Here is a 27725-nt window from a genome sequence, read left to right on the forward strand (position 1 = left end):
TACAAATAGGTGTGCTACCGGGTTCTGATGCAATTGTGTGGACTCTTGGGTCACCCAGTACTTGCTGTGAGAGTTCTGTTTGAAATGAAAAGTGCAGGCGTACAGCCAAATGCTATTACTTATGGTTATTACAACAAGGTAAGTTGGGAGCTAAAACTATTTGCATTGTATGGTGCAGAAATTTAGTTTTTCTTGGCTATAAAGCTAGTACTGCAAAATTGTGATAAGGTCGCCTTCTTCAATCAAAGGCCTTGTGAATTGTGATCAATTTTTTTTATTTTGAATTTCTTGCAAGACTACAACTGGTACTTCCAAATGTGTTTGTTTTTGGAAGTGTAGGAGATTCAATGCAGCAAGCAGAAACAGATGATTTTCTTAGTCTGGGCTAGCTTTGTTGCATGCTTTAAGTAGAAGAATTTAATGCACCCAAGTATTATTGAGAATTTAATATTTAAAAGGCAAAGGGATTGAGTTCTTTGAAGGCGTAGCATGTGCTTTGGATAAAGAGGAGCCTGTAGATGTGCTGTACTTAGATTGCCAGAAAGCATTTGGTAAGGTGCAATATCATCATGTAGGGAGTAAAATATTAACCTGAATAGAAGATTGGCCTGCAGAAAAGAGGCCATGCATGAATGTGTCATTGTCCACTTGATATTATGTGATGTATGTAGTCCTGCAAGGGTCTGTGCTCAGGCCTAAAGTCTTATAATTTACACCAATGACTTAGATGATGGGAGTGAAGGCATGGCGGCTAAATTTGCAGATTACACAAAGGTAGGAAAGTATATCATGAATAAGACTAGGAGTTTGCAGATGGATATAGATAAGTTGAGTGAGTGGGCAAAAATCTGGCAGATGGAGTATAATGTGGGAAAGTATGATGTTGTTCCCTTTGGCAGGAAGAATAAAAAAGCATAGTATTACTTAAATGGAGAATGACTGCAGAATTCTGAGGTACAGAGAAATTGAGATATTTTGTGCATGAGTCACAAAATGTTAGTATACAGCTACTGCAAGTAACTAAGGCTAATAGAATGCTGTCATTGGCTACCAGAGAAATTGAACTGAAAAGTAAGGATGCTATGCTTCAGTTATGCAGGGAATTGGTGAGACTGCATCTTGAATACTGCGTGCAAGTTCGGCCTCATTTAAGGAAGGATGTAAATGCAATGGAGGCAGTTGAGAGGAGATTTTACTAGATAACTGGAATGAGCGGGTTGTCTTATGAGAATATGTTCGACAGCCTGGGCTTGTTTCCACTGAAGTTTAGAAGTGTGAGGGGTAACTTGATTGAAATGGTCTGGACAAGATAGACATGGAAAGAAAGTTTTCTCTTGTGGTGAATCCAGAATTAGAGGCACTTTGTAAAATTAGGGATTTTCCTGTAGGACAGAGCTGAGGAGAATCTTTTTCTGAGGGTTGTGTAACTTTGGAACACTCTACCCTAGAAGGTATGGAACCGGGGTCACTCAATATTTTTATGGCAGAGGTGGCTGGATTCTTGTTAGGCAAGGGAATCAGAGGTAGGAATGTGAAACATCATGAACAGATCAACCATGATGTTATTGAATGGCGGTGCAGATTCAAGGGGCTGAATTTCATATGTTTGTAAACCGTGCAGTATACAAAGTTTTGGGTCAAATAGATTTGGAGAGCTAACTAGCACCAAGAGCTGAATGGCTTCCTATGCTGTAATTGCTTTCATATTATGAAAGCTGTACTTGATCAAGTCCAATCACGGAATGGTGCAGCTATGTTGGGGCTGAGCAGAGTTTAGGATTATATCCCCTGTGATATATGTGAAAATGAGCCAACTGCCCTTTGTGGCTTCGGATTTGGTTCAAGTTGGTCTCTGCTGCCCTGTAGGAAGTCCATATGCTGATTGGCTCCCAAGATCAGAGTAGTCATCCAAGAAAATGGGGAGTCATTGGTCCTGTTGAAAATGACAGATCAGTATTGTGCAGGTATATTTAATTACAGACGAGGTAGACTACACCTTTTCCCATGTAGAGAGGTGCTGAGTATAGTTTGCGAATGACTATCAGCAGGTTATAGAATATGATTATAAGGAGAATCAAGATAAGTATATGTGGGTGAAAGTAGCAAGAGAAAATGTTAATTGTCACCAGAACTACAGGTAGGGACAGATCATATGAACATTATATCAGCAAGGTGCTCATCCAAGAGCCCTAACTAGGAGGGTTCCAAGAACGGAAGGTTTTAAAAATCAGGAGTAAATGAGGGAGCGGTGGCAGGAAACATAAACAAAATTATGCAACACAGGAAATCCAGAATTGTAGACTACTGTGAAAAAGCATGCACAAAGCATTTGCAACAAGATAAATGAATTGATAGCACAGATTGCAACATATGAGTATGATGTATTAGCTGTTAGAGAAATGTGGTTGCAGGGTGACCTTGACTGGGTGCTCAACATTCTAGGGTATACAATATTCCAAAAGAACAGGCCAAAGGGGAAAGGAGGTGGGGGAGTGTTATTAATCATGGAAGGTTTTAGAGCAGTGCTGAGTAGTGATGTAAAGGCAGTGGCTAGTGATGTAGAATCGGTTTGGGCCGAAATCATGAATCGCAGGGGTTGAAATTTTTCGTAGCTCACTAAATTCCGGGAGGGTGCCAGAAGATTGGGGCGGCATGGTGGTACAATGGTTAGCACTGCTTCCTCACAGCACCAGGGACCCGGGTTCAACTCCCGTTCTCTGTGTGGAGTTTGCACATTCTCCCCGTGTGGGTTTCCTCTGGGTGCTCCGGTTTCTTCCCACACTCCAAAGATGTGCAGGTTCGGTGGATTGGCCGTGCTAAATTGCCACTTAGTGCCAGGGGGACTAGCTTGGGTACAGGGATAGGGCCTGGGTGTGTCTGTGGTCAGTCAGACTCGATGGGCCGGTTGGCCTCCTTCTGCACTGTAGGATTCTATGATTCTGTGATTGGAAAACAGGCAATGTAACGCCCTTGTTCAAAAAGGGAGAAAGCCAGTTAGTTTAACATCAATTATTGGCAAGACAGAGTCAATAATTAAAGAGAAAATAGCTAATCGTTCAGGAAAGCTGAATATAATCAAACCTAGTCAACATGTTTTTATGAGAGGTAAATCAAGTTTGACAAATTTGCTTGATTTCTTTGAGGATGTAACAGGGAAAATAGAGGGGAACCTGTAGGTGTAGTGTATTTAGATTTCCAAAAGGCATTTGACAAGGTGCTGTATAAGAGGCTTGTGGATAAAGTAAAAGCCCATGGAATTGGAGGAAGTGTGTTAGCATGGATTTAAAACTGGCTGTCACATGGAAAACTTGACATAAATGGGTCCTTTTCAAATTGGAAAGATGTAAGTAGTGGAGTGCCAGAGTTCTTGGCCTGCAATTGTTCACTATTTATATTAATGGCTTGGAGGGAGAAAGAGCATGTAAGGTTTCCGAATTTACCAATGATACGAAGATGGGTGGGAGGGCAGATTGTAATGAGGATATTATGATTCCGCAATGGGATATAGATAGATTAGGTGACTGGGCGGAAACCTGGCAAATGGAGCTTAATATGGGGAATTGTGATGTCATGCACTTTAGTTGGAGGAATCAAAAGGCAGAATATTATCCAAATGACAAGAGACTGCAGGTGAGTGAAGTGTAGGGGGATCTAACTGTTCTAGTGTGTGAATCACAAAAAGCTGGCAAGCAAATGGGTCCAACAAGTAGTTAAGAAGGCAAATGGAATTTGGCCTTTATTGCAAAGGGTTTAAAAATAGAGGCGTTTTGGTGCAATTGTACAGGGTGTTCGTGAGGCCTCATTTGAAATACTGTGTACAGTTTTGATCCCCTTGCCTTACAAAAGATATAGTAACATTGGAAGTGGTCCAAAGGAGATTCAGCAAGCTAATTTCTGGGATGAGAGAGTTGTCCTCTCAAAATAAACTAAATAGCCTTGGTCTATATTCCTTGGAATTCAGAAGAGTGAGAGATGATCTTATTCAAACATTTAAGATCTTGAGGGGGCTTAACAGGGTAGCTGGTGAGACGTTTTTAGTCGCGGTAGAGTCTTGAACAAGGGGACATGGCTACAAGAGTAAGGGCCAGTCATTTAATTTCTTCTTGCAGAAGGTGGTGAATCTCTGGAATTCTCTGCAGCAAAGGGTGGTGAAGGCTGGATCATTAGAATTATTTAAAATGGAGGTGGATAAATATTTGCGAGATTGAGGAATAGAGGACCATGGGGAAATGGCATACAAGAGGAGTTGAGGCCGGCATAGATCAGCCATGAGCGTATTGAATGACGGGGCAAACTTGAGGGGCTTGGTGGCCTACTTCTGCTTCTGTTAGTACAATTTTAGAGAGTTACTATTAGTTACCAGTCGAATACAATTTTTTTTTCCATCTCCTGATTTCCCCTTGCGATTCCCTCCCCCATCTACCGTCTCCTACCCAACCCCAGCCTTTGTTACCCTCTTCACCTGCTCACAGCTAGACTTCTGGTTCTCCGAATACCTCTCACAATAACCGCTTATGCAAAGCAAGTCAAAATTCAACTACAATAGCTCAAACTTTAAGAATGTCATTACATTTGCATAGTTCATCTGGTCAGATCTCCAGAAATATCTTCAGCCAGAGTTAATAGCTTACACACACGTAAGGGCCCTGCGCAAAAAGAAAGCAGACATTTAAATACAACAAAGAACGTATTTTTTAAATACGTTATCATCCGACGGGTACCTGGCTGCCATGGATGTGGTACATTGTTGGATTATTCACACATCTGGAAGTAGGCTTGATAATGTATGATTTCATAAGATATGGATGTATGTCATGTTTACCTGGAAGTTTTAAGTTAAAGCTGCAGAACTGTAAATTAACCAACAATTTTACTTGAGATTATTTTAAGCTTCATTTGCTCATTAAATAGCAAAGCTTGGTAGAAATAATTTCTGGTAAGGCAAAGCTTGGCTTTGTATATGCATGCTCACATGTCTTTCAGTTATCGAGATTCTGGCAATATTGTAAACTTCTTAAAGTCAGTTGTATTTTTGTTGCCAATAATCATTTTAAAGTTTGCTTAACATGTTGTACTGTATCTGATACTGTGCAAGAACTCCTCCTCGTTTGTGGTACACCTTGCCAGAATGAATTGCGCTGTTAGATTGGTAACTTTTTCATCTCCAAATTTTGCGGTCTTTACTAATAAAACAGTGTGAATTATTGCTGAAATGTCAACATAACTGTGGTTCACTGGTTATTCTACATTAACCACTCATTTCAAAAAAGTGTAGCCTGACCCTCATTGTAAGCAAGGGCTGGGAAAGCACATATTGAGTGGTGGAAAAGATAAAATAATTGTGGAGCGAGTGTTAAAATAAGTTTTGCTCAAAAATAAAGTTGTGAAAGTAGTTTTTTTATCGCATCTGAGCCTCTGTGCGATTTACTTTTTTTTAAACAGGCTGTTTTGGAGAGTCCTTGGCCAAGCAGTAATCGCAGTGGTTGCTTTCTGTGGACCAAAGTACGGAATGTGGTTCGTGGTGTTTCTCAGTTTCGTCAAGTGTTTAAAAAATCAAGCTCTTCAAATGCTCAAGTACCTCTGATCTCAGGTATCACTTTTAAAGAAACTAAATTAATTGTCATATTTTAGAGAAGTAACTTGAGTGATTTTTGGTGTGTGATCTGGAGGGACAGTTGAGAAGTTTTGTTAGTCTCTCATTAATGTGACCTGTTTGACTCGAGACTAATACGATGTAAGCAAACAGTGTTTTCTAGCTTCTTGTACAAAACGTTGTACAACATACTGAGAAGGCACGAGGAGGATAAGAGATCTATATTGAGGATGTTAGAATCTGGATTTGAACCCAGGTCCCCAGAACATTAGCTAAGTTTCTGAATTAATAGTCTAGCAAAAATACCATTCAGCCTCCACCTCCCCATTGGGCTAGAGATTCATCTTGCAATAACTTTCCAAACTCCTTTCATTGGAACTACACATCACTGGCAAGACCAGCATTTGTTGCCCGTGTCTAATTGCCCTTATACTAAGTGGCTTGTTTGACTATTTCAGAGGGCAGTTTAAGAGTCAGCTGCACTGGGGGTCTGGAGTCGCATGTAGGCCAGATAAGGACAACTTTCCTTCTCTGTAGGACGTTAGTAAACTAGATAGGTTTTTAATGTTCAGTTGCATAATTTCTAAGCGTAGCTTTGATGCCAGATTTTATTAGATAAATTCAAATTCTACCAACTGCCATGGGGGATTTGAATCCATGCCCCCAGAGCACCACCTGGATCTCTGAATTACTAATTAATTGACATTGCCATTAAACCATCATCTCCTCACCTTCATAACACAGTAGGTCTAACTGAAAATTACCAATTAATCACATGAAATGTTTTGATGTAAAACCAACCCTGTATAATTCAGCTGATGTATGGTTTGCATGAAATAATTTATTCAGTGGAAGATTATATGCCAGTGCCCAATTAGAAAAATGACAAGTTGATGACTGTCTTGGGCCCTGTTACAATAGGGTTAGAAAATGGGTTGATTAAGAGTTCATTAGATATCGAAAGAAATAAAGGCAAAGAAAGATTGCGCTGAGAGGAAAGAGAAGTGAAAAAGAAGTAAGGAAAGTAGCATTTAAAATTTCAATAATCTCTGGGTACAATTTACTAACACAGCTTCAGTTGTTTCCTTGTTGGGCAGAAGAGGCTGAGGGGCATTGCAGAATCATAACTTATCATTAAAAAGATTCTCATTTTGAGGAGTGCTGACCCAACTTTCTGTAGCCAGTTTACTTTGTTTTAACAATGCAAATTCAGCTGCTGCTTAACTCCAAGTTCAGTAAGAGGTTTAACAACACCAGGTTAAAGTCCAACAGGTTTATTTGGTAGCAAAAGCCACACAAGCTTTCGGAGCTCGAAGCCTCTTCTTCAGGTGAGTGGGAATTCTGTTCACAAACAGGGTATATAGAGACAGACTCAATTTATATGAACAATGGTTGGAATGCGAATACTTACAGCTAATCAAGTCTTTAAGATACAAACTTAAAGTATCTTAAAGACTTGATTAGCTGTAAGTATTCGCATTCCAACCATTATTCATGTAAATTGAGTCTGTGTCTTTATATGCCCTGTTTGTGAACAGAATTCCCACTCACCTGAAGAAGGGGCTTGGAGCTCCGAAAGCTTGTGTGGCTTTTGCTACCAAATAAACCTGTTGGACTTTAACCTGGTGTTGTTAAACTTCTTACTGTGTTTACCCCAGCCCAACGCTGGCATCTCCACATCATAACTCCAAGTTGACAGAGTTCCTATTTTTGCAAAACTAGTAGCAGAGCAATGAGTCATGAAGGAAATTATGGTGATTCACAACTTGTATATCTTCTACATGCCAGACATTGCTAGGTTATGTACACAATAATAATGGCATGTGCATTAAGCTTGCCATTATTTTCCCAGCAAATTCTGGGCTATTGTTTTTCTGGAAAGAAAATTGCAAATATCCAGGTAATAAGATACTTGGCCTGAATGAATTCTTTCTTGTGGTGAGAGCAGGACTGTTGTAAAACACGTGAGGGACTTTTTCAATGGAATGCAAGGTCGACATAGTCCCAGAGGACCATAGGCTGCTCTCCCCTTTGAGAGAGAGCTGACTGATGTAGATTTAACCTGAGAGTAACCACATCTCAGGTTAGGGGCAAGGTTGAAAAGGCAGGCCTTCGTGAATAACATCAGCTGTTACGGGAGTTGAATCCCTGGTGTTCCTGTCGCTTTGCATCATGAACCAGTTGTCCAGTCAACTGAGCTAACCAACAACGTATGTTTTAAAAATGTTTTTTAATTGTTACAGTTTGTGTGTTTTCTGCTGCTGTTATGTAAAAGAAAATAAGGAATGTTCACCAGTAATCCTGCTTTGGTGCACTTTGGGAGAAGTTTAGCATTGGAGGAAGCCTTGCAAGACTGTCTACACAAATTGTTGATGTGAAATGATGTGTGGTAGAGGGAGCTTCAGCAAGATGGTGGAACTTGAATCATGCATGCCTAAAAATGTTTTTTAAATGGTGCAGGGCATTAATACTGTGTTATAACATGTTAGGTAGTGGGTCACATTTGCAACAATTTAACATGAGATCCAGATCTCAAGTTTGGTTATTGGAGATAATGTGCAGAGGGCAGCTGTGCTTCCCTTGAAGGGTGCAGATTCAAAGGCTCAACACCCTGGACCATGCTCGCATATTGTCACCAGACCAGACATGGAATGCCATGCCTTAGCAGTTTTTTTCTGAAATGGGCCTCTTCCTGCACAGGAATTTTGTGTTGAAAATCTTCCAAATAAACTGAGACAAAATGTAAATTAAAAGCTCTTCCATTGAGGAAAAAGGTTTAAAGCAATGTTTACAACAATATTGATTCCTTAAGCCAGTGTTCATTCTTAATGGGAACTTTCACTGAGCATTTCCCTTGTTGATTATTTAGAAATATTGTTGCTATAAAAATTGCTGTAAAGTGTACCAAGCAGTATTGTTAAAATGCCCTTGCTCTCCTTGCTCCCCTTCCTGCCCATCCGGTGTTTTGTCATACATGGAGGCTATTTATTGCCATCTGTTGTCTTTCAGGTGGCTCAGTAAGGTGATCTGTGGATGTCATTACTATTAAGACTAATTTCAATGTTAGACTCTGCCATAGCGTCAAAAGGTGTAGGATGGGTGGAGTAAGTTGAAAGCTAACGTTAACTGAGGAAGCCCTTTCTCAAACTACCCTGAGCCATAATGCTGCTATTGCAGTTGTTGATTGAAAGCTGGAGTCACTCAAATTTGGGGTCTTGTGTTTGTGGATTGAATAACAATTAGGCAGACTGTTATTGCGTGGTACTTTAAAAACAAAATCTTACTGTCCATTAATTTTACTTAGCCTAAATGTTATGAATTGTGCTGCTGTTTAGCATGAAAGTAAGATGGCAGTGTTGTATATTTTATGAGACCGCCCCTCGATGATGATGCTCTGTGTTTTCTTCTTCTTCCATTTTATTGGGCTGGATTTTACTGTGAATGTGATGATAAAGTAAACAGTACTCACTGTTGCTTATGTGCAATTCAGAACAAATTCTGGTAACTCCATGTGCAGTTATAGCACAGAAACCTGGTCGCTGTATCGATGTGACATTGCTTCATCAATTTCCAAAGTGGCCTTTTAAATTGACTGCTCCAATATATTGAACAGTGTGAACTTAATGTATCTGCCTTTTTACCCCCCAGTAAATGTTGGCATTTGTCCATTCTAGCCTCATACCCTTTTAACAGCTTGGGTTGTTTGGCAGTAATTAAGACTTATCAGAAAATTAACTTTTACAGTTGTGGAATTCCATTTCTTCACATTTGTTGTACCTTTCTCTTAATTTGCTTTCTTTCCTCTTTATTTCACCATCTGTACCTGATCTGACATTGAATCCACTATTCTAACTGGTTTCCTGGTTCAGACTTTCAAACTTTTCACTGATTATTAATTCTTCTGTCTGTTTTAAAAAGATGCACATGATTTGCCCTGTTGACTGAAATCACAAACACCATGGAGTGCTGCACTTTTAAATGTTTGTGTGCTACTAACTTGCAATGCAATACCCCATAGAAAGTACAGGTAATACTGAGGCAATTTTATTGGTTAGTGGAAAATACGGCCCTGCATGTTCCAAGAAATATGAATGCATTTGAATGTAACTTTAAACTTTTAACCACTTTTAGCATTAACTTTGCAACTACTTGAAGGACTTGATCAGTCTTTGTTCAATCACCATGACAATTGTTAAGCATTGTTTCAGTAAATAAGGCTGAACAGTGCAAGAATTGGTGTTTTGGTTTTCAGTGATTTAAACTTTGCAATATTTTTGTATTACATTTTCAATGCAAGCTAAATTTAAAAGAAATACAAAATGCTGGAAATATTCAGGCCAGGCAGCATCTGTGAAAAGCGTAACAATTAACTTTTGGGTCAACAGAGTAAGAATCATAGAATCCCTACAGTGCAGAAGGAGGCCATTCGGCCCATCGAGTTTGCACTGATCACCATCCCACCTAGGCCCTATTCCCATAACCCCACATATTTACCCTGATAATCCCCTGACTCTAAGGGGCAATTTAGCATGGCCAATCCACATTCACATCTTTGGACTGCGGGGGAAACCAGAGGAAACCCATGCAGACACGAAGAGAAGATGCAAATTTCACACAGACAGTAACCCGAGGACGGAATTGAACCCAGGTCCCGGGTGCTGAGAGGCAGCAGTGCTAACCACTGTGCCATCATGCCACCCCAAATTGATATGAAGGCTCATTAATTTGAAATGTTAATTCTGTTTCTGGATGCTACCTGACAGATGCTGAGTATTTCCAGCATTTTCTGTTTTCATTTCAGGTTCTTACCATCTGCAGTATTTTGTTCAAAAGAAATAAATTTTGGTTGAAAGGACACTGCACGAGAGAAAGTCCTTTGTGAATAAGTTTATGAACAAACTGAAAATGATGCCTTTGTGTCACCAGCGATATAGAGCAGAAACTTCTTTTGTTGGACATGGATTTTACTTAAACTGTTGTGAAAAAGTCATGCTGGACTTGTTCCTTTGAAGATTTCTTATGTTAGTTATTTTCCATTTGTTTTAATTTTCCATACCATCAATTGATGTTATGAACAGGTGGAAGTGATGCAGATGCTGTGAGCCATGGTAGCGTGGATAGTTCTAATGATAACAGTGGAGAGCATGTGCTGTTCGTCCGAGACCTAATCAGACTAGATTCCACCGATAATCACAGTAGCACAGGTATTGGTTTCTGAGTTGTACTAGCTCCAGTGGTAATCTTTGTACAGTTAGCAATTGAATCGCATTTAACCCTAATATCATCTGACACTCCCTCTTCTGAACTTCGGTTATGCTTTCTTTCACTTAATACTGATTAGTTCCCTCCGATATGGAAAGTCCTTGGTCTGGACGTCTACATTTCTTTGTTTGTGCTACTTTTGACTGAATTTTGCTGCATGTGGTGTATAATATCCTAAGAATGCAAGGCTTAGGAGACAATGGAGATTTGCCTTTCAATTGGGTTAGTTCCTCTTGATTGAATGAAATACCTCTATTACTATCTCCTTTTTCACTTTATTATTGATCATTTGCAGTATTTCTCACTTTTGTTTCTCCGAGTTTGACCCTTTGGGGGGTATTTTCCCATCCTGCCTGCCATGGGAATAGTAGCGGGTAGGGGGGCGGACCATGCAAAGGTCTGCTGATGTCAGGCAGGATTTTCAGGCTTTGGGGTGAACAAAAGTAGAAAATCCCATCCTTTATCTTTTTTTCTAGTCGTTACTAGTGTCTTGATTTTTGGCAGCTGTGGGATAGCACAATTTGAAATTGTCCAAAATTCTGAACAAATTTGACTTGCAGGTGGATGGAAGTTAACAGAACAATCAATTTAATTGTCACTGTAATATTTGCTTGTTTGTGAAATGGGAAGGAAAGGATTAGAGGGATATTGCCCAAATGCGGGCAATTGGGACTAGCTGGGAAGGCACCATGGTCGGCATGGACCACTTGGGCCAAAGGGCCTGTTTCCGTGCTGTATTGCTCTATGACTTGCTTCCCTGAGTAGTTTGTGAAACACTTGCATTCTCAGCTTAACATTTTGTATAAAAGAACTAGAAGTGGTATCTCCCAATTGGCAACCTTTTGGTGAAAAGTTGTGATGGTATCTAGCCACATTTAGAGCCACTTTTGTAAGTTGGTCAAACCAGTTTTTCTTGCCATGCGTATCTTTTGGATTGGCTGTAAAAACAGACATTTCCCCAGACTCCTTGTCACTGATTAAAGTAGCTTTAGCTGGGTCCAAATATGTAAATGGCAGATCTTTGTGAGATCAATCAGCGTGATGGAATACTCCCCACTTGCCTGGATGGATGCAGCTCCAACAACACTTAAGAAGCTTGACACCATCCAGGACAAAGCAGCCTGCTTGATTGGCACCACATCTACAAACATTCAATCCCTCCACCACTGACGCTCAGTAACAGCAGTGTGCACTATCTACAAGATGCACTGCAGCAATTCACCAAAGATCCTTAGACAGCACCTTCCAAACCCATGACCACTTCCATCTAGAAGGACAAGGGCAGCAGATACATGGGAACACCACCAACTGCAAGTTCCCCTCCAAGCCACTCACCATCCTGACTTGCAAATTTATCACCCTTCCTTTGCAGTCACTGGGTTAAAATCCTGGAATTCCCTCCCTAATGGCATTGTGGGCCAACCCACAACATGGACTGCAGTGATTCAAGAAGGCAGCTCACCACCACCACCTCAAAAGCAACTAGGGATTGGCAATAAATGCTGGCCAGCCAGCGACACCCATGTCCCACGAATGAATTTTTTAAAAAAATGATAGTGAATACAGATGGCTGTGTCACAACTATTTCTTGTAATATGTAAATCTTGAAGTCACTTCTACTGAAAGCATTACAATTTTTTCACTATTGTGTGCAAATCAAAGTTAGAGTTGACTTTGTTGCAATTGCTTATTTAGTTTACGGTTAATAGGCTAACTAGTAATTTAGTAATGAAACTTAAATGCTGCTTAGCATGTCACATGTTATACTTCAACCTTATTAGTCAAGTACTGAATACATGGTAGTTTAAGATTATAATGTGTTCTTAAAATATGTTTAAAAAGTTTGGCCTAATGACATATCACTGAATTTACAGAAGTTATTATTAGTATTAATGGTAATAGTAAAGTTTCCTTTTGTCTTTTGCAGTGGTTGCATTTTTGTCTAGTGTTCAGCCTTTCAGAAAATAAAGATGTTCTACCTTGGGTTCAAGGGAAATGTAAATAAACTTTATGTACCTTACAAAGGTTACACACGTGACAGTGCCATTTAACTATAACTTCAGAAAGACCTTAAATGCCTCTACTTTCTCAGAAGACGAAGGAAATTTGGCATGTCAGCTATGACTCATACCAACTTTTACAGATGCACCAAAGATTGCATTCTTTCTAGTTGTATCACAGCTTGGTATGGCTCCTGCTCTGCCCAAGACTGCAAGAAACTACAAAAGGTCGTGAATGTAGCCCAATCCATCACACAATTGACTCTGTCTACGCTTCCCGCTGCCTCAGCAAAGCAGCCAGCATAATTAAGGACCCCACGCACCCTGAGCAATTTTCTCTTCCACCTTCTTCCGTTGGGAAAAAGATACAAAAGTCTGAGGTCACATACCAACCGACTCGAGCAGCTTCTTCCCTGTTGCTGTCAGACTTTTGAATGGACCTACCCTGCATTAAGTTGATCTTTCTCTATACCCTAGCTATAACTGTAACACTACATTCTGAACTTTCTCGTTTCCTTTTCTATGAACGGTATGCTTTGTCTGTATAGTGTGCAAGAAACAATACTTTTCACTATGTTAATACATGACAAATCAAATCAAAATCCTGAGATTTTGTAAATATGAATACACTAACATCCCCAGTTTGGAATGCTTGGAGCAAAGTCATTTCTGGTTTTTGGAATATTCTGGTTCATGGAATGAGGATAAAATGCCTAACCATAAGTGTGTGGACCAGAAAACGCCTTGAGTATAAATCATGGATCATAAATAAGAGTCATGATGTGGAGATGCCGGCGTTGGACTGGGGTGAACACAGTAAGAGTTTGGGCAGATTTGTTGAAAATCTTACTGTCATAAATAAGAGCCCATGGAGCTTGCTGCACCATTTGATGTAGTAATGGTTGGTCTGATTGTGGCCTTAACTGCACTTTTCTGCCTGTGCCTCCAATAACCCTTGTAGATCAAAGATCTGTCTAACTCCGCTTTGAAAATATGCAGTGACACCGATTGCACTACTCTGTGGAGGAGAATTCCAAAGACTAATGACCCTGAGAAGAAATTCCTCCTCATCTTTGTCTTGAATGGGAGACCCCTTATTCTGAAACTGTTTACCCCAGTTCTAGATTACCCCACAAGAAAAAACATCTTCCCAGCAGCTACGGTCAAGCCCACCCAGAACGTTTTGTTTCAGTGAGATCACTTCTCATTCTTCCAAATTCGAATAAATATAGTCCCAACATGTTCAACCTTTCCTCATGAGCCAATCCCTTCATCCCAGAAATCAACCTAGTGAACCTTCTTTGAACTATTTTTAATTCAAGTCTTTCACTGTTTAAATTTGTACACACCACTCTACATGTGGTCTCAGCAGTGTCCAGTACAGTTGTAGCGAGGCTTACCTACTTTTATACTCCATCACCCTTGAAGTACAGGCCAATATTCTGTTTGCCTTCCGAATTACTTGTATCTGCATGCTAGCTTTTTGTGAACCATGTTCTATGTATGAGGATATGCAGATTCCTTTGTACTGCAGCATTTTATAGTCTCCTTCCATTTTAAAATTCTGCTTTTCTGTTCTTCCCACCAAAGCAGACAAACTCATGTTTTTTGACATATTCCATCTGCCAATTTTTTGTGCACTTGCCTAACCGATTTGTATCCTCCCAACATGCTTCCCGACATATCTTTACATCATCAGCAAATTTGGCTGCAGCCCTTCATCCAACTCAAAATTGTTGAGGCCCCAGCACTTATCCTTGCAACATTATTTATTTGCCAACCTAAAAATTACAGTTTATACTTGCTGTTCATTGCCAATCCTCTATTCATGCTAATATGTCACCCCCAACAAAATGTACTCTTATCTTGTGCAATAACGGTTTAAGTGGCACGTTATTGATGCCTTTTGAAGATTCAAATACATATTATTGTCTGGTTCCCCTTTATCCACCTGAAAGTTGCATCCTCCACATTTGTGCTGACCTTGTTGCATTGTGATTTTTCTAAATGTCCTGTTACTACCTCCTTAATAATGGATTCCTGTATTTTCCCAATGACAGACGATAGGCAAATTTGCTTATAGTTCTTCCTTTCTGTCTCTCTCATTTCTTGAATGGTGATGTAAAATTTTCAGTTTTTCAATCCCCTGGGATCTTTCAGGCCCAGGGGACTTGTCGACCTTTAGTCCCATGAGTTTTTCAGTACTTTATCTTTCATGATTGTGATTGTTTTAAATTCTTCCTTCCCTTTTGCATGAAGCAAAACAGCGATAAAACATTAGAAAGCAGTGATAAAAAACATTGTTTAGCTTATCCAAATATTGCATATTTTATGTTTCTACTCTCAATACTGTACTAAAATGATGCCAGTGATGATCAGGATGTGCTCAAAAAAATTTCCAAGCAACTTGTGTCCTTGAACAACAGATTTCCAGACTCAAGAAGGTGTATAAATACTGCATATTCAGGAAGGAGAAGTCTCATGTATTTACAGTCTGAAGAATTCTCAATTTCTAGTGAAATATGTAAAAGGCTTCCTTTTTCCTGTATATGGATGTCTCGTACATGGAAAGCATCTTTGTTCAACTGTGGTTAACTTTCTTACAGGTGCTCAGTCAGATCAAGGGTATGGATCTAAAGATGAACTTCGACGTGATGACACTGAAGAAACACTGGTAGAAATTGACTCACCTGGTGAAATTAAAGAGCAAAGAGGTGAAGGTTATGAAAATCAGTTTGACTTTAATTGAACATTACACAAGTGTTTTCTTTCAATTTGCAGTGACTCCTGGTTCTTTCCATTTAATTCATATGTTGTTTTTCTTCCTGCCAAAGCAGACAAGTTAATGTTTCCCCACATTCCACTCCATGTGCCAAATTTTTGCCCACTCTCATGACCTATTTTATGTTCCTTTGCAAAATCCTTGTATCCTCTTTACAACTTGCTTTCCACCTTATCTTTTTGTCATCAGCAAATTTAACAACCATGCATTTGGTTTCTTCATGTTATAGATGTAGGTTGCAAACAGTTGAGGCCCCAGAACTGATCCCTGTGGCATTCCACACATCACATCTTACCAACCTGGAAATAACCCATTTATGCCTGCTCTGTTTCCTGCCAGCTAACTGATCCTCTAACCATACTAATATTTTGCCACTACTCCACGGTCTTGTTTTGCATAGTAACCTCTTGATATAGCACATTGTCAAATAGCTTCTTGAAATCTAATGCACCACATTCGCAGGTTCTCCTTTATTCATGTAGCTTGTTACTTCCTCAAGAATTCTAATGTGCTAATCAAACAAATTCCCCTTTCACAAATGTTGACTCTGCCTGATTATATTGAGATTTAAGAGCCTAGCTCATATCTGCTTAATAGATTCCAACATTTTCTCTGTGACAGATGTAAGGCTAACTAGACTAGTTTCCTGATTTCTATCTCCCTCCTTTCTTGAATAGAGGAATCACAGATAGTGTATCCCTTCCCTAGAGTCTTTCTTTCTCACTGGGAGGTATCTTTGCTGAGTGTCATAATCTCCATAAATGTCTGCCACCGCATCTTTGCTGACATGTGTCTCAACTTGATTGCCTTGCTCTGTCTTCATTCCCTCAATTGCCCTTATTTTGGTTTAAAACACTCGTCTCAGATCCACTTTTCTCTCTTTCAAACTGAATGTAAAATACAATCATGTTATGATTAGTGCTACCTAGACTCGACTTTACTATGAAGTAATTAATTAATCCTGTCTCATAGCCTATTCTCTGGTTCAAGTACATGTCGCTTTGAGGAACCGTCGCAACATTCTGAACTTGATCTTCCAGGCTACCTTTGCCAGTCTCATTGGTCTAATCTATGTGCATATTAAAATCACTCATTTTTGCTATTCCTTTCGCACAAGATTCCCCCCCCCCATCCAATATTGTCATCCTGTAAACCCAGTCCTACAACTTTTCATATCTATATTCAAACTGACTCTGCATCTTGTTCTTTTTAACTAAGATAATTTTTCTCTCTTTTGCTGTCATCCTTAATTAACAAAGTTATACCTTTAAAGCTTCCTGTCTTTCTGAAATGTCATGTAGCTGTGAGTATTTGTCACTTTGCAGTCTTGTCTCTAATTGTTAAAAGATATATTTTTTCTATTTCAGCTGTCAATTCAACTGTTCTGTTATGAATGCTGCATGCATTCAGATAAAGAGCCTTTAACTTGGTCGTTTTACCATTTTTGCAATTCCTGCCTTAGCTGCTGTCGCATTCAAGTTTGTATATTCTGTCCCTTCCTGTCATGCTCTGATTAGCACTTCCCTTATTACTGCCTTGTTTTTTTTGCCTTGTCTGCTTTCTTTAATTTATCACATCTTCCCACAGTGATCTGCCCCCACTATATAATTTAAAGCCCCAGTTATATGATTCGCCAGAACACTGGTCTGAGCACGATTCAGGTGAAAACTGCCCCAACCACACTTAAGTATTGATCCAGTCCTATTTCAACTATCAGTTGGCCAAAGTTCCTATTTCTAAAATTCTAATCTGTTTTCAAACCCCTCTGTCAAGTCCCCTTTCTCATCTCATCCAGCTCCACAACCCTCAAGATATCTCCACTCGAATTCTGGTCTCTTGTGCATCCTCAGTTTTAGTTGCTCAATTATTGGTGGCCATGTCTATATTTGCCTTAGCCTCAAGCTCTGAAATACCTTTCATCCACCCTGCCTGCTTCCTTTAAACCCATCTCGCTGACCTGAGCTTTTGGTCATCTGATCTAATATGTAGCTTGATGTCCTATTTGTCTTATGTTCCTGTGAAATACTTTGCATGTTTCATTAAGTCAAAAGTGCTAGGTAAGTGCAAGTATTTCTGGTGTTTGTTCCCCATATTAAATATCTATTGAAGACGGGTATTTCTCAACTGTAATAGCAATAGAAATAGAAGCAGGTAAAACAAATTTCCCTTCAAGCTGTTAAATGTAATCATGGCTGATCTTCCTCAACAATCCATTTCTGTCAAAGGTCTAAATTATATTGTACTTATACCTTTATTTGTGTTCTGTACTCTGGGTCTGTTCTCATCTTTGTTTATTTATAGATTTGATTTTTGAGTTCAAATCCCCCACTTCAAGTGAAAACCGTTTTTAACTAAACTTGCATTGCATTTCGTCAACAGAAAAAAGCGTGCACAGTATTGAGTCAGCTGTGAGTAAAAAAAATAAGAATTCTAGCTCGCCAGAAAAGCTTCATTCAAGTAGCAGCATTGTAAAATTGCAATGTGCTGCTGTTGGCAGTAAAGGAAGCAGTGGTAAGAATGTTTTAATCACTAGTTACCATTATTGTCTTGTATTACAACATGCCTTATCGTCCTTTTTGCATTTGAACAATTCTCGTTTTTTTGCTCTTTTTTTTAATTGCGTGTCACTTGAAAAGGTGAAAAGACCAGACTTCCCATTTGTATGTTCTAAAATGACCAAAAGGTACAGGTCACATGAAAGTCAAGTAATTAACGTAGCAACTCTGCTTTAAAGCAACTCCTCTTTGAGTATAACTGGTTTAAAAAAAATAATTTTTAAAGTCCTAAATCAATTTAAATGTAAAACATGAACTTTTGTTCTCCATCAATTGAAAGATCATATAATTCAGCTTTTCCCCAGCTGGTTAATGTCTTGAAAAAAATACACTGTGGTTTCTACATCCCTTGTACTTGAAATTCCAATGCAAGTTTGCATCTAATTAACTCATTAATTTTATTGCCTCTCTACCCTTGTTATGGCAATGGCTCCCTTAACAGGACAATGATCGATGAGTGGAAGTCACTCTCTCGTGCCTCACTAGTCATCACATTGAGCCTTTCTGCAATTGAACTGCGGTTGACATCCCCACTGGTCCTAACCTTGTTCCCCCTCAAATTCCCAACCTAGGCCTTTACTGTAAAAATTGCTGATCATTTCTCCCTTTCCTAAATTCAGGTGCTGTGGCCATTTAAGAGTCCCCATTGGCTGTAATCAGCTGAGTTGTGATTAAGAAGAAATTTGTGATACTTGAATTATTTCCACTAGAGCAGAGAAAGTTTCGGAGATTTGAGATATGGAGGGTTTTGATGTGATCAAGGGAACTATTTCTTCTGATTGGGAATTAAACTGAAATACTCAAGAATGAGAAATGAAGTTACGAGAAATTTCCTTAAACAGCTCATTGTTTTGCCACAGAACATAGAAACGGGAACAAGAGTGGGCTATTTAGCCCCTCAAACCTGATTTTTTGTTTAATAAAATAATGACTGATCTGATTGTGTGTGCTCAATTCCACTTTTCTGCCCCCCCCCACCACCACCACCACCACCACCACCACACACAAACCCTTGATCCCCTTGTAGATCAAAGATCAGTCTAACTCAGCCTTGGAGGTTTACAGACCCAACCTCCACTGCTCTCTGCGATAGCGAATTCCTAAGATTAGAGAATCTCAAAGAAATTCCTCGTTATCTCCAATTTAAATGGAAAACACCTTCTTTTAAAACTCTGCCCCCGAGTTCTGAAGACCAGGCTGACCAGTTGCCATATTTGGATGAGAAACTGATTGTAGCATGCTGCATAAGTCAGGATGGTTTGCCATCTCAAATGGTTTGTCATCTCAGGATGGCGTTCTACAATCTCAGGATCCCACCATCACAGAAGGAGATTTACAAGGATGTGGCCAGGACAGGAAAATTGTAGCCCTGAGGAAAGATTGAGTTGTTCTCCTTGAAAAAGAGGTTGAGGGAGATTTGATTGCGATCTATAATCGTGGAACCCCCCCCAACAGTGCAGAAGGAGGCCATTCAGCCCATTGGGTCTGCTCCAACTCTCTGACACAGCATTTTAGGTAGGGCCTTTTTCCCCCACAGTTACCATGGCTATTCCGTCGAATCTACGCACCTTGGGACACTAAGGGGCAATTTACCATGACCAGTCACCTAACCTGCACATCTTTGAACCATGGGAGGAAACTGGAGCATCCAGAGGAACATACAAACTCCACACAGTCACCCAAGGCTGGAATTGAACTTGGCACTGAGGCAGCAGTGCTAACCACTGGGCCTGAATAGAGTGGATGGAAAAGGCCGATTTATTGAGCAGAGAAGCTCGTGATGAGGGACATAGATTTCAAGCGATTGATAGGAAGATAAGAGGGGTGATGCGGGAAGATGTTTTTTAACAAAAGGATTGTGGGATCTGGACCTCAGCCTGAAAGGTAGTAGAAGCAGACACCTTCAATTCATTGTGTCTGGTTATGCACCTCAAGTGAGCTATAGACCAAAGGCTGGAAAGTGAGGTGAGGCTGGATGGCTCATTTTTTGGCTGATGCAGACTTGATGGCCAAGTGGCCTCAAAAACCAATGGACAGATTTCAACTAAACTTAATGCGAAGGAAATGACCCGAGAAAAATCTGGAAATTTTGGGGAAAGTGTGGATGCGTATCCAGAGTTTTTCAAAGGATCTATTAGCAGTTACATCGCTGTAAACGTTCAATGATTCCATCTCCTTTACCCATGTCCCCAGTTCAAATCATGGCTAGTACTTCTATGGCACAGGGGATGTCCCATGATTTAATATATTGACTTCTCAAAATAGTGTTGTGACTGAATACATTTATAAATCTACCTGCTTTAGGTTAAGTTTTTTACTATTACTGTCATCCTTAGCACAGGAATTAAACTTAGATTTATGAGTCAGATGTCTTGGGTTCAAGTTACACTCCAGAGATTTGAGCATATAAACTCAGCTGATACTCTGAAGATCCTTCTTTGTAATGAGCTATTAAACTGAGACATTGTTTGGTGGCATAGTTGAATGATCAGGAAAGTTTGCATGTTGTTATGGCCAATACTTCCCTCAACCACCGTTGCTAAAACAGATAATCACGTCTTTTAGTACCTCTGATATTCAAGGTGAATGGAGGTAATGTAAGTTTGTTTGGAAGCCATATTCCTCAAAAATTAATGGACAGATTTTGATTAAACTTAAAACTAGGATAAAGCCTAAGGAAAATCTGAGTTTGTGGGGAAGGTGCAGATACGTATCCAGATCCTGGAATTTTTCAAAGGATCCATTAACATTGGAAGATGGGGTGAATTGACTGTTTGAATGTTGTGTTGTTTTATTTAAGATGTTGTGAATTGTCTCAGCTGCTGTGGTGGAATTTGTCGCTATAAAAATGAGAGTCAAGTTTTCAAAGTAGGTTGTTGGATGTGGATTGGCCTGAAGCTTCCTCGGTGAAATGGAAACTCTTAAGATTTCTTCTTTCAGCTTTGTCATTACTGGATAGCACAGGCAGGAAAAAGAAGAGCTGCCTAATTGTTAAAACATTGAGCTAACATAGCATGATGGAGGTGTACGCTCTTCTGAGAGGCTTCTTCACTTCTCTCACCTTATGGTAAAGTCCTCGCGGTGCCAATCAATTATGATCAAGGATTAGGCCATTCAGTCCTTTGAGCCTGCTCCACAACTTAATAAAATCATGGCTTATCTGGTCCTAACCTCAAATCTGCATCCCTCTTACTTACCTATTATCCCCTTGCTTAACAAGAATTTATCTGCCTTAAAAATATTCAGTTGCCATGTTTCCCTTTGCGAAAACAATAACTATATGCCAGAAAATAATTAATTGTTTATTAAGTGCTTTGGGCATCCCAAGAGTGTGAAAGATGCTATATAAAAACAAGTTCACTCCCTTTTCCATAATGATTTATTTTGGTTGTTATTATTATTTCCACGAGTTTTATTGTAATTCTTGTTGGCTGCCTCTGAATGGATGCTTAAACTGAGCATAAGATTGTAACAGCACTCCAAATGTGGCTACTTTATTCCCTGCAACCTTTTGCTGGAAATCCCCTTCTGTGCACCATAGAACCATAGAAAATTACAGCTCAGAAACAGGCCTTTAGGCCCTTCTTGTCTGTGCCGAACCATTTTTTGCCTCGTCCCACTGACCTGCACTTGGACCATATCCCTCCACACCCCTCTCATCCATGAACCCGTCCAAGTTTTTCTTAAATGTTAAAAGTGACCCCGCATTTACCACTTTATCCGGCAGCTCATTCCATACTCCCACCACTCTCTGCGTGAAGAAGCCCCCCCTAATATTCCCTTTAAACTTTTCTCCTTTCACCCTTAACCCATGCCCTCTGGTTTTTTTCTCCCTGAGCCTCAGCGGAAAAAGCCTGCTTGCATTCACTCTATCTATACCCATCAAAATCTTATACACCTCTATCAAATCTCCCCTCAATCTTCTATGCTCCAGGGAATAAAGTCCCAACCTATTCAATCTCTCTCTGTAACTCAGGTTCTCAAGTCCCGGCAACATCCTTGTGAACCTTCTCTGCACTCTTTCAAACCTTATTTACAAGCTTCCTGTAACTAGGTGACCAAAACTGTACACAATACTCTAAATTCGGCCTCACCAATGCCTTATATAACCTTACCATAACACTCCAACTTTTATACCCGATACTCCGATTTATAAAGGCCAATGTACCGAAGGCACTCTTTACGACCCTATCCACCTGTGACGTCACTTTTAGGGAATTCTGTACCTGTATTCCCAGATCCCTCTGTTCAACTGCACTCTTCAGAGTCCTACCATTTACCCTGTACGTTCTACTTTGGTTTGTCCTTCCAAAGTGCAATATCTCTCACTTGGCTGTGTTAAATTCCATTTGCCATTTTTCAGCCCATTTTTCTAGTTGGTCCAAAATCCCTCTGCAAGCTTCGAAAACCTTCCTCCCTCACCACTACACCTCCAATCTTTGTATCATCAGCAAATTTGCTGATCCAATTTACCACATTATTATCCAGATCATTGATATAGATGACAAACAATAATGGACCCAACACCGATCCCTGCGACACACCACTAGTCACAGGCCTCCACTCAGAGAAGCAATTCTCCACAACCACTCTCTGGCTTCTTCCATTGAGCCAGTGTCTAATCTAATTTACTACCTCCCCATGTCTACCCAGCGACTGAACCTTCCTAACTAACCTCCCATGAGGGACCTTGTCAATGGCCTTGTTGAAATCCAGGTAGACAACATCCACCACCTTCCCTTCATCCACTTTCCTGGTAACCTCCTCGAAAAACTCTAATAGATTGGTCAAACATGACCTTCTACAAAGCCATGTTGACTCTCCCTAATAAGTCCCTGTCTATCCAAATATTTGTAGATCCTATCCCTTATCACACCTTCCAATAACTTGCCCACCACCGACGTCAAACTTACTGGCCTATAATTTCCTGGATTTCTTTTGGAACTTTTTTTAAACAATGGAACAACATGAGCCACCGTCCAATCATCCGGCACTTCCCCTGTGAATACTGACATTTAAAATATGTCTGCCAGGGCCCCTGCAAGTTCAACACTAGCTTCCCTCAAGGTCCGTGGGAATACTCTGTCCGGTCCTGGGGATTTATCCACTCTGATTTGCCTCAAGACAGCAAGCACCTCCTCCCCTTTAATCTGTAAAGGTTCCATGACCTCCCTACTTTTTTGCCCTATTTCCGTAGACTCCATGTCCATTTCCTTAGTAAATACGGATGCAAAAGACCCATTTAATATCTCCCCCATTTCTTTCGGTTCCATACACCAAGTATAATGAAAACATAACCGGTGAATAGACTTAATGCGCAGGATATCTTTGTCCCTCATCTGTCATCATTTCAAGCCTATTTAACTTGAAGTGTCGAGCATGTAGCAATTGGAGAAATGTTGCTTCTATCGAAATAAAAATATGAAAAGGAATATTTTTACTTTGGGATGTCATACTGAAAAGGAAAGCTTAGCACTACTTCCACTGAGAAATTAAATGTCTCTTTTTAAGGTCTTTAATACATGCAACATTTCCCTCTGAGGAAGTCTCGGTGGTAACTTTTTGTGGTTCATGTAGATCCCATGTTCTTCATCTTTCCCACTCTTGAAAGTGGTCAAATTCTCCTCAGAAAACATAATTACTGAATGTAAAAACTAATATGAGTGTGGCAGCTGAATCTTGTATTGTGTTAGCTGGTGGCTAACAGGGTAGGCAAGAATGTCAGTTACACGGTAGTGATTGATGTGACATCCTGAAATAACGTGCATTTGCGCAATGACTTTCCAAGTATCAGAACATCCCAAAGCCCTTGAAGTTATTTTTGAAGATGACTTACTGTTGCACCTTAGGGAAAGGTAACTGCCATGTATGAATTGGCTGGGTGTTAGTGCCTGCACTAGCTGTTCTGCTGTTGGTTCAAAGATAAGTATTGCCCAGGACACGGGAAGAAAGCTCCCCTACATTTAGAAAATTACCATGGGGTATTTTATGCTTACTTGGAAGGGAAAGATCTGAGCTGACACCTCCAACAGTGTAGTGCTCCTTCAGCACTGCATTGAAGTGTACGCCTAGATTTTGTGCTCCAGCCTCTGGAATGTGACTTGAACTCGTGACCTTCTGACTCTGAAGCAAGAATGCTGCTACTGTGCCAAATCTTTTAGCTATTTCTTTGAGTGTTAGTTATTGCTTTTCAAATGCCATCTTCCAAATTTGCTTCAAATGTAGTACAAAATGATTCATTTGTGATTTTCTTTTTTGTGTTTGCTTATGTCCTCTTCCTCCCCATTCTTCTCTCAATTTTCTCCTGGTCTTCTGCCGGGAATGCTCTTGAACCTAGGACATGAGAAGACTAGCTTAAGGTGATTTTCTATCTCCTCTTTCTTCCCTTAACCCACCTTACATTTGCTTCCCTTGAATGTGGCTGAAGTCAGGTTATTTGCCATGAAGAATTATTAACTTGTATTGATATGATGCCAACCATTTAATAGTACTCCAGACATGAGGCTCCCTTGATTATTGTATTAATTTATATATTGGCCAGAGTACTTGTTCTGACTAAGGCTAGCCACTCCACATATATTTGAAATTTTCTTTTTAATTGGAATAGTAATTCATCATACTGCTACTGTTATTTAGTCTTGAGACACAGCTGTTCGTTTATTGAAATAAGGGAATAGATTCTATGATTTGTCAATATTAATTTCTACTTTCGCTATCTTTTCAATTCTAGGTGATTTAACTAGCTTATTGCTGGTAAACAATTATCAAGATGGCAATGGAGTTGGTGACCCTAGTACTCAAGCACACAGGAAGAACAGTGAGAAAAGTCAGCAGCGACAAAAGTTCTGGGCAGAAAGGAGCTGCAGTTTCAGTGCTGATACACGATCCAACATGTTACTTCAAAAGGGAAGCCTTGAAACCGATCCAAATGAGATAGCTGAGACAATGGGTGCTGATGCCAAGATCTTGACTGCTGCTCTGTGCAGTGCCAAAGATCTGTCAAAGATGAAGAGCTCTCCAATCTTGAATCACTCAGCCAATCAAACAGGAGAGTGTCAAGTTGATCACAGCAGAACTACCTTTGATAAATACTTGGATGTTTCTGAAAACAGAGATTCATCCTCATTAGAAGCATCAAAGAAACATCTTGTTGATACTGAACCTACAGTAATGTCCAAAACTTCAGAGTTTGTAATAGACAACCTAGAGGTTGACGCAGAAACTATTTTTCAAACTGATGAAGAAAATCAAGTTGAAGATCCCATGCAGAACAGGACTAGTGTACAGCTTGCAATTAAGTCTGTAGAAAGAGAAGATGTTGAGAAAGGTTTTGACCCATTAACATTGCTGGCCTCAGAAACTGATAAGAAAATCCCTTCCAAAGTTGAAGAGAAGAGTGTACCACCAGTTGTGTCTCGAAAACTTGCTGATGAAATTGAAATGTATATGAATCTTAAGAGCCCCCTGGGGGGCAAATCAACCAGCATGGAACTGCACAAGACTGAGAATGAAGAGAGGTCATCAGGTGATAGTGATGGCACACACTGTCATCCCCCGGAAAGGAGGTCAAGTCTGCCATCTAGCCCTGTTCCACCAGAAGATGTACAAACAACATCTAAATCTGTGTCTAGGTCAAAAACATTTGCTGGTCAGCCAAAAATGCAGAAGCCTGTTTCACAGAAAATGCGTTCAGCTTCATTAACTGGCTTAGTGCGAAACACCCAGCATGGCTCTTTGGGGTCCATTGTTACTTCAATTTCGGGATTTAAATTTGACAATCTGCTTTCTGGACCCAAGATGGATGTACTTAAGTCAGGCATGAAACAAGCAGCAAATGTTGCCAGCAAGATGTGGGGAGCTGTGGCATCAGCATACTCGTATTCTGACGATGAGGTTAGACACCACCTATGCTCAATGCATAGTGGATTTACTTTGAGAAAGTGGTGGGATAGGGAAATTATTTCATAAGTTAGTTAACACCATTGTTGAGAATTGTGACCAGGCTTATGAATGCAAATGTAATCTAACAGCAAGTTGTAGAATCGATGTTTGAGTAAGTGGTATTGTGAAGTTTTGTAATTTATTTTAGTGAGGTTGGTACACCTGAAAGATTGATGATTTTCATGCATAAATGGAGTTGATGGATAAATAGCATTACATGTTGGACAAAAGTGGTATTTATGCATTCCATCAAGGGCAACTGTTGAATACAAAGTACTGATTTTTATTACATGTATGGGAATTTTGTACAGTTGGTCACTACATTAACTACATTTAATCCTTGTCTACATATCAGAGTTCCTTGGAGTGGATTATAACATCTCTTCTTTTAATTTTTGAATATATTGGATAAGATCTGTTCTTTTCAAAATACACACATGATTAGTTAATCTCCTGTCATATTGCTAATAGTTAGACCAGCAAATGTACAGTTGTATCAACAAAGCGTGGACAGCTCGCTGCAGCTTAATTTGTGAGAAGGGAGTCTATACAAATGAATTGTTTGGCTTTTTATTCCATTACCTAAATGAATAGAAAGAGTAGCTAGCCCAAGGTACTTTGAATAGTTCAGCAGTGGGATGCCTTTTGACAATTTGATTTCTTTCTGGTTGTTGCCTAATGACCTATGTGATACATGAGTGGTTGTGACATTGGCTCATACAGAAAGGAGGTTCAAAAACAACTGAGGGTTCTGATGACCTTTCCTGCTGCAAGCATTGCCAATTCTGTGGCCCAGAGTATCTATAGCTGAACTGGACCAGATTGTAGAATCAAGTAGATATGCGTGGCCTGAATGGAGGGCTGTGACTAGTGACGTTTCACAGGGATCAGTGCTGGGACCTTTTGCTGTTTGTAATATATATAAATGATTTGGAGGAAAATGTAACTGGTTTGGTTGCTAAGCTTGCGGAAAACTCAAAGGTGGTTGGAGTTGAGGTAATGCATTTTGGAAAGTCTAATACGGATGGGAAATATACAGTAAATGGCAGAACCCTTAAGAATATTGATAGGCAGAGGGATCTGGGTATACAGGTACACAGGTCACTAAAAGTGGCAACGCAGGTGGAGAAGGTAGCCAAGAAGACATACGGCATGCTTGCCTTCATCGGCCGGGGCATTGAGTTTAAAAATTAGCAAGTCATGTTGCAGCTTTATAGAACCTTAGTTGGGCCACACTTGGAATATGGTGTTCAATTCTGGTTGCCACACTACCAGAAGAATGTGGAGGCTTTGGAGAGGGCACCAAAAAGATTTACCAGGGTGTTGCCTAGTGTGGGAGGGCATTATCTATGAGGAGAGGTTGGAGAAACTTGGTTTGTCCTGTGGAATGACGGAGGTTGAGGTGCAACCTGATGGAAGTCCACAAAATTCTGAGGGGCACGGACAGAGTGGACAGTCAGAAGCTTTTTCCTAGGGTGGAAGAGTCAATTACTAGGGGGCATAGGTTTAAGGTGCGAGGGGCAAGTTTTAAAAGAGATGTACAAGGCAGATTTTTTACAGAGTGGTGGGTGCCTGGAACTCGTTGCCGAAGG

The 27725-nt window shown here is 40.0% G+C and overlaps 1 protein-coding gene across 7 annotated transcripts in view; it reads left to right on the top strand.

The window, feature by feature from the left end:
* The window catches only part of dennd4c (DENN/MADD domain containing 4C), a 209926-nt gene that overhangs the window by 132113 nt on the left and 50088 nt on the right, over positions 1 to 27725 (top strand). For 3 of the 7 annotated variants that reach the window (XM_078214260.1, XM_078214259.1, XM_078214265.1), the window contains 6 exons: positions 10 to 138; positions 5443 to 5590; positions 10672 to 10797; positions 15462 to 15569; positions 18017 to 18148; positions 24923 to 26085. In XM_078214260.1, the coding sequence (XP_078070386.1) occupies positions 10 to 138; positions 5443 to 5590; positions 10672 to 10797; positions 15462 to 15569; positions 18017 to 18148; positions 24923 to 26085 (1806 nt within the window). The remainder of the gene's footprint in view (positions 1 to 9; positions 139 to 5442; positions 5591 to 10671; positions 10798 to 15461; positions 15570 to 18016; positions 18149 to 24922; positions 26086 to 27725) is intronic. The other 4 variants (XM_078214262.1, XM_078214261.1, XM_078214263.1 and 1 more) reach the window with 3 other exon arrangements.

The sequence above is a fragment of the Mustelus asterias genome, chromosome 6, assembly GCF_964213995.1.
Source record: "Mustelus asterias chromosome 6, sMusAst1.hap1.1, whole genome shotgun sequence".
Taxonomy (NCBI): Eukaryota; Metazoa; Chordata; class Chondrichthyes; order Carcharhiniformes; family Triakidae; genus Mustelus; species Mustelus asterias.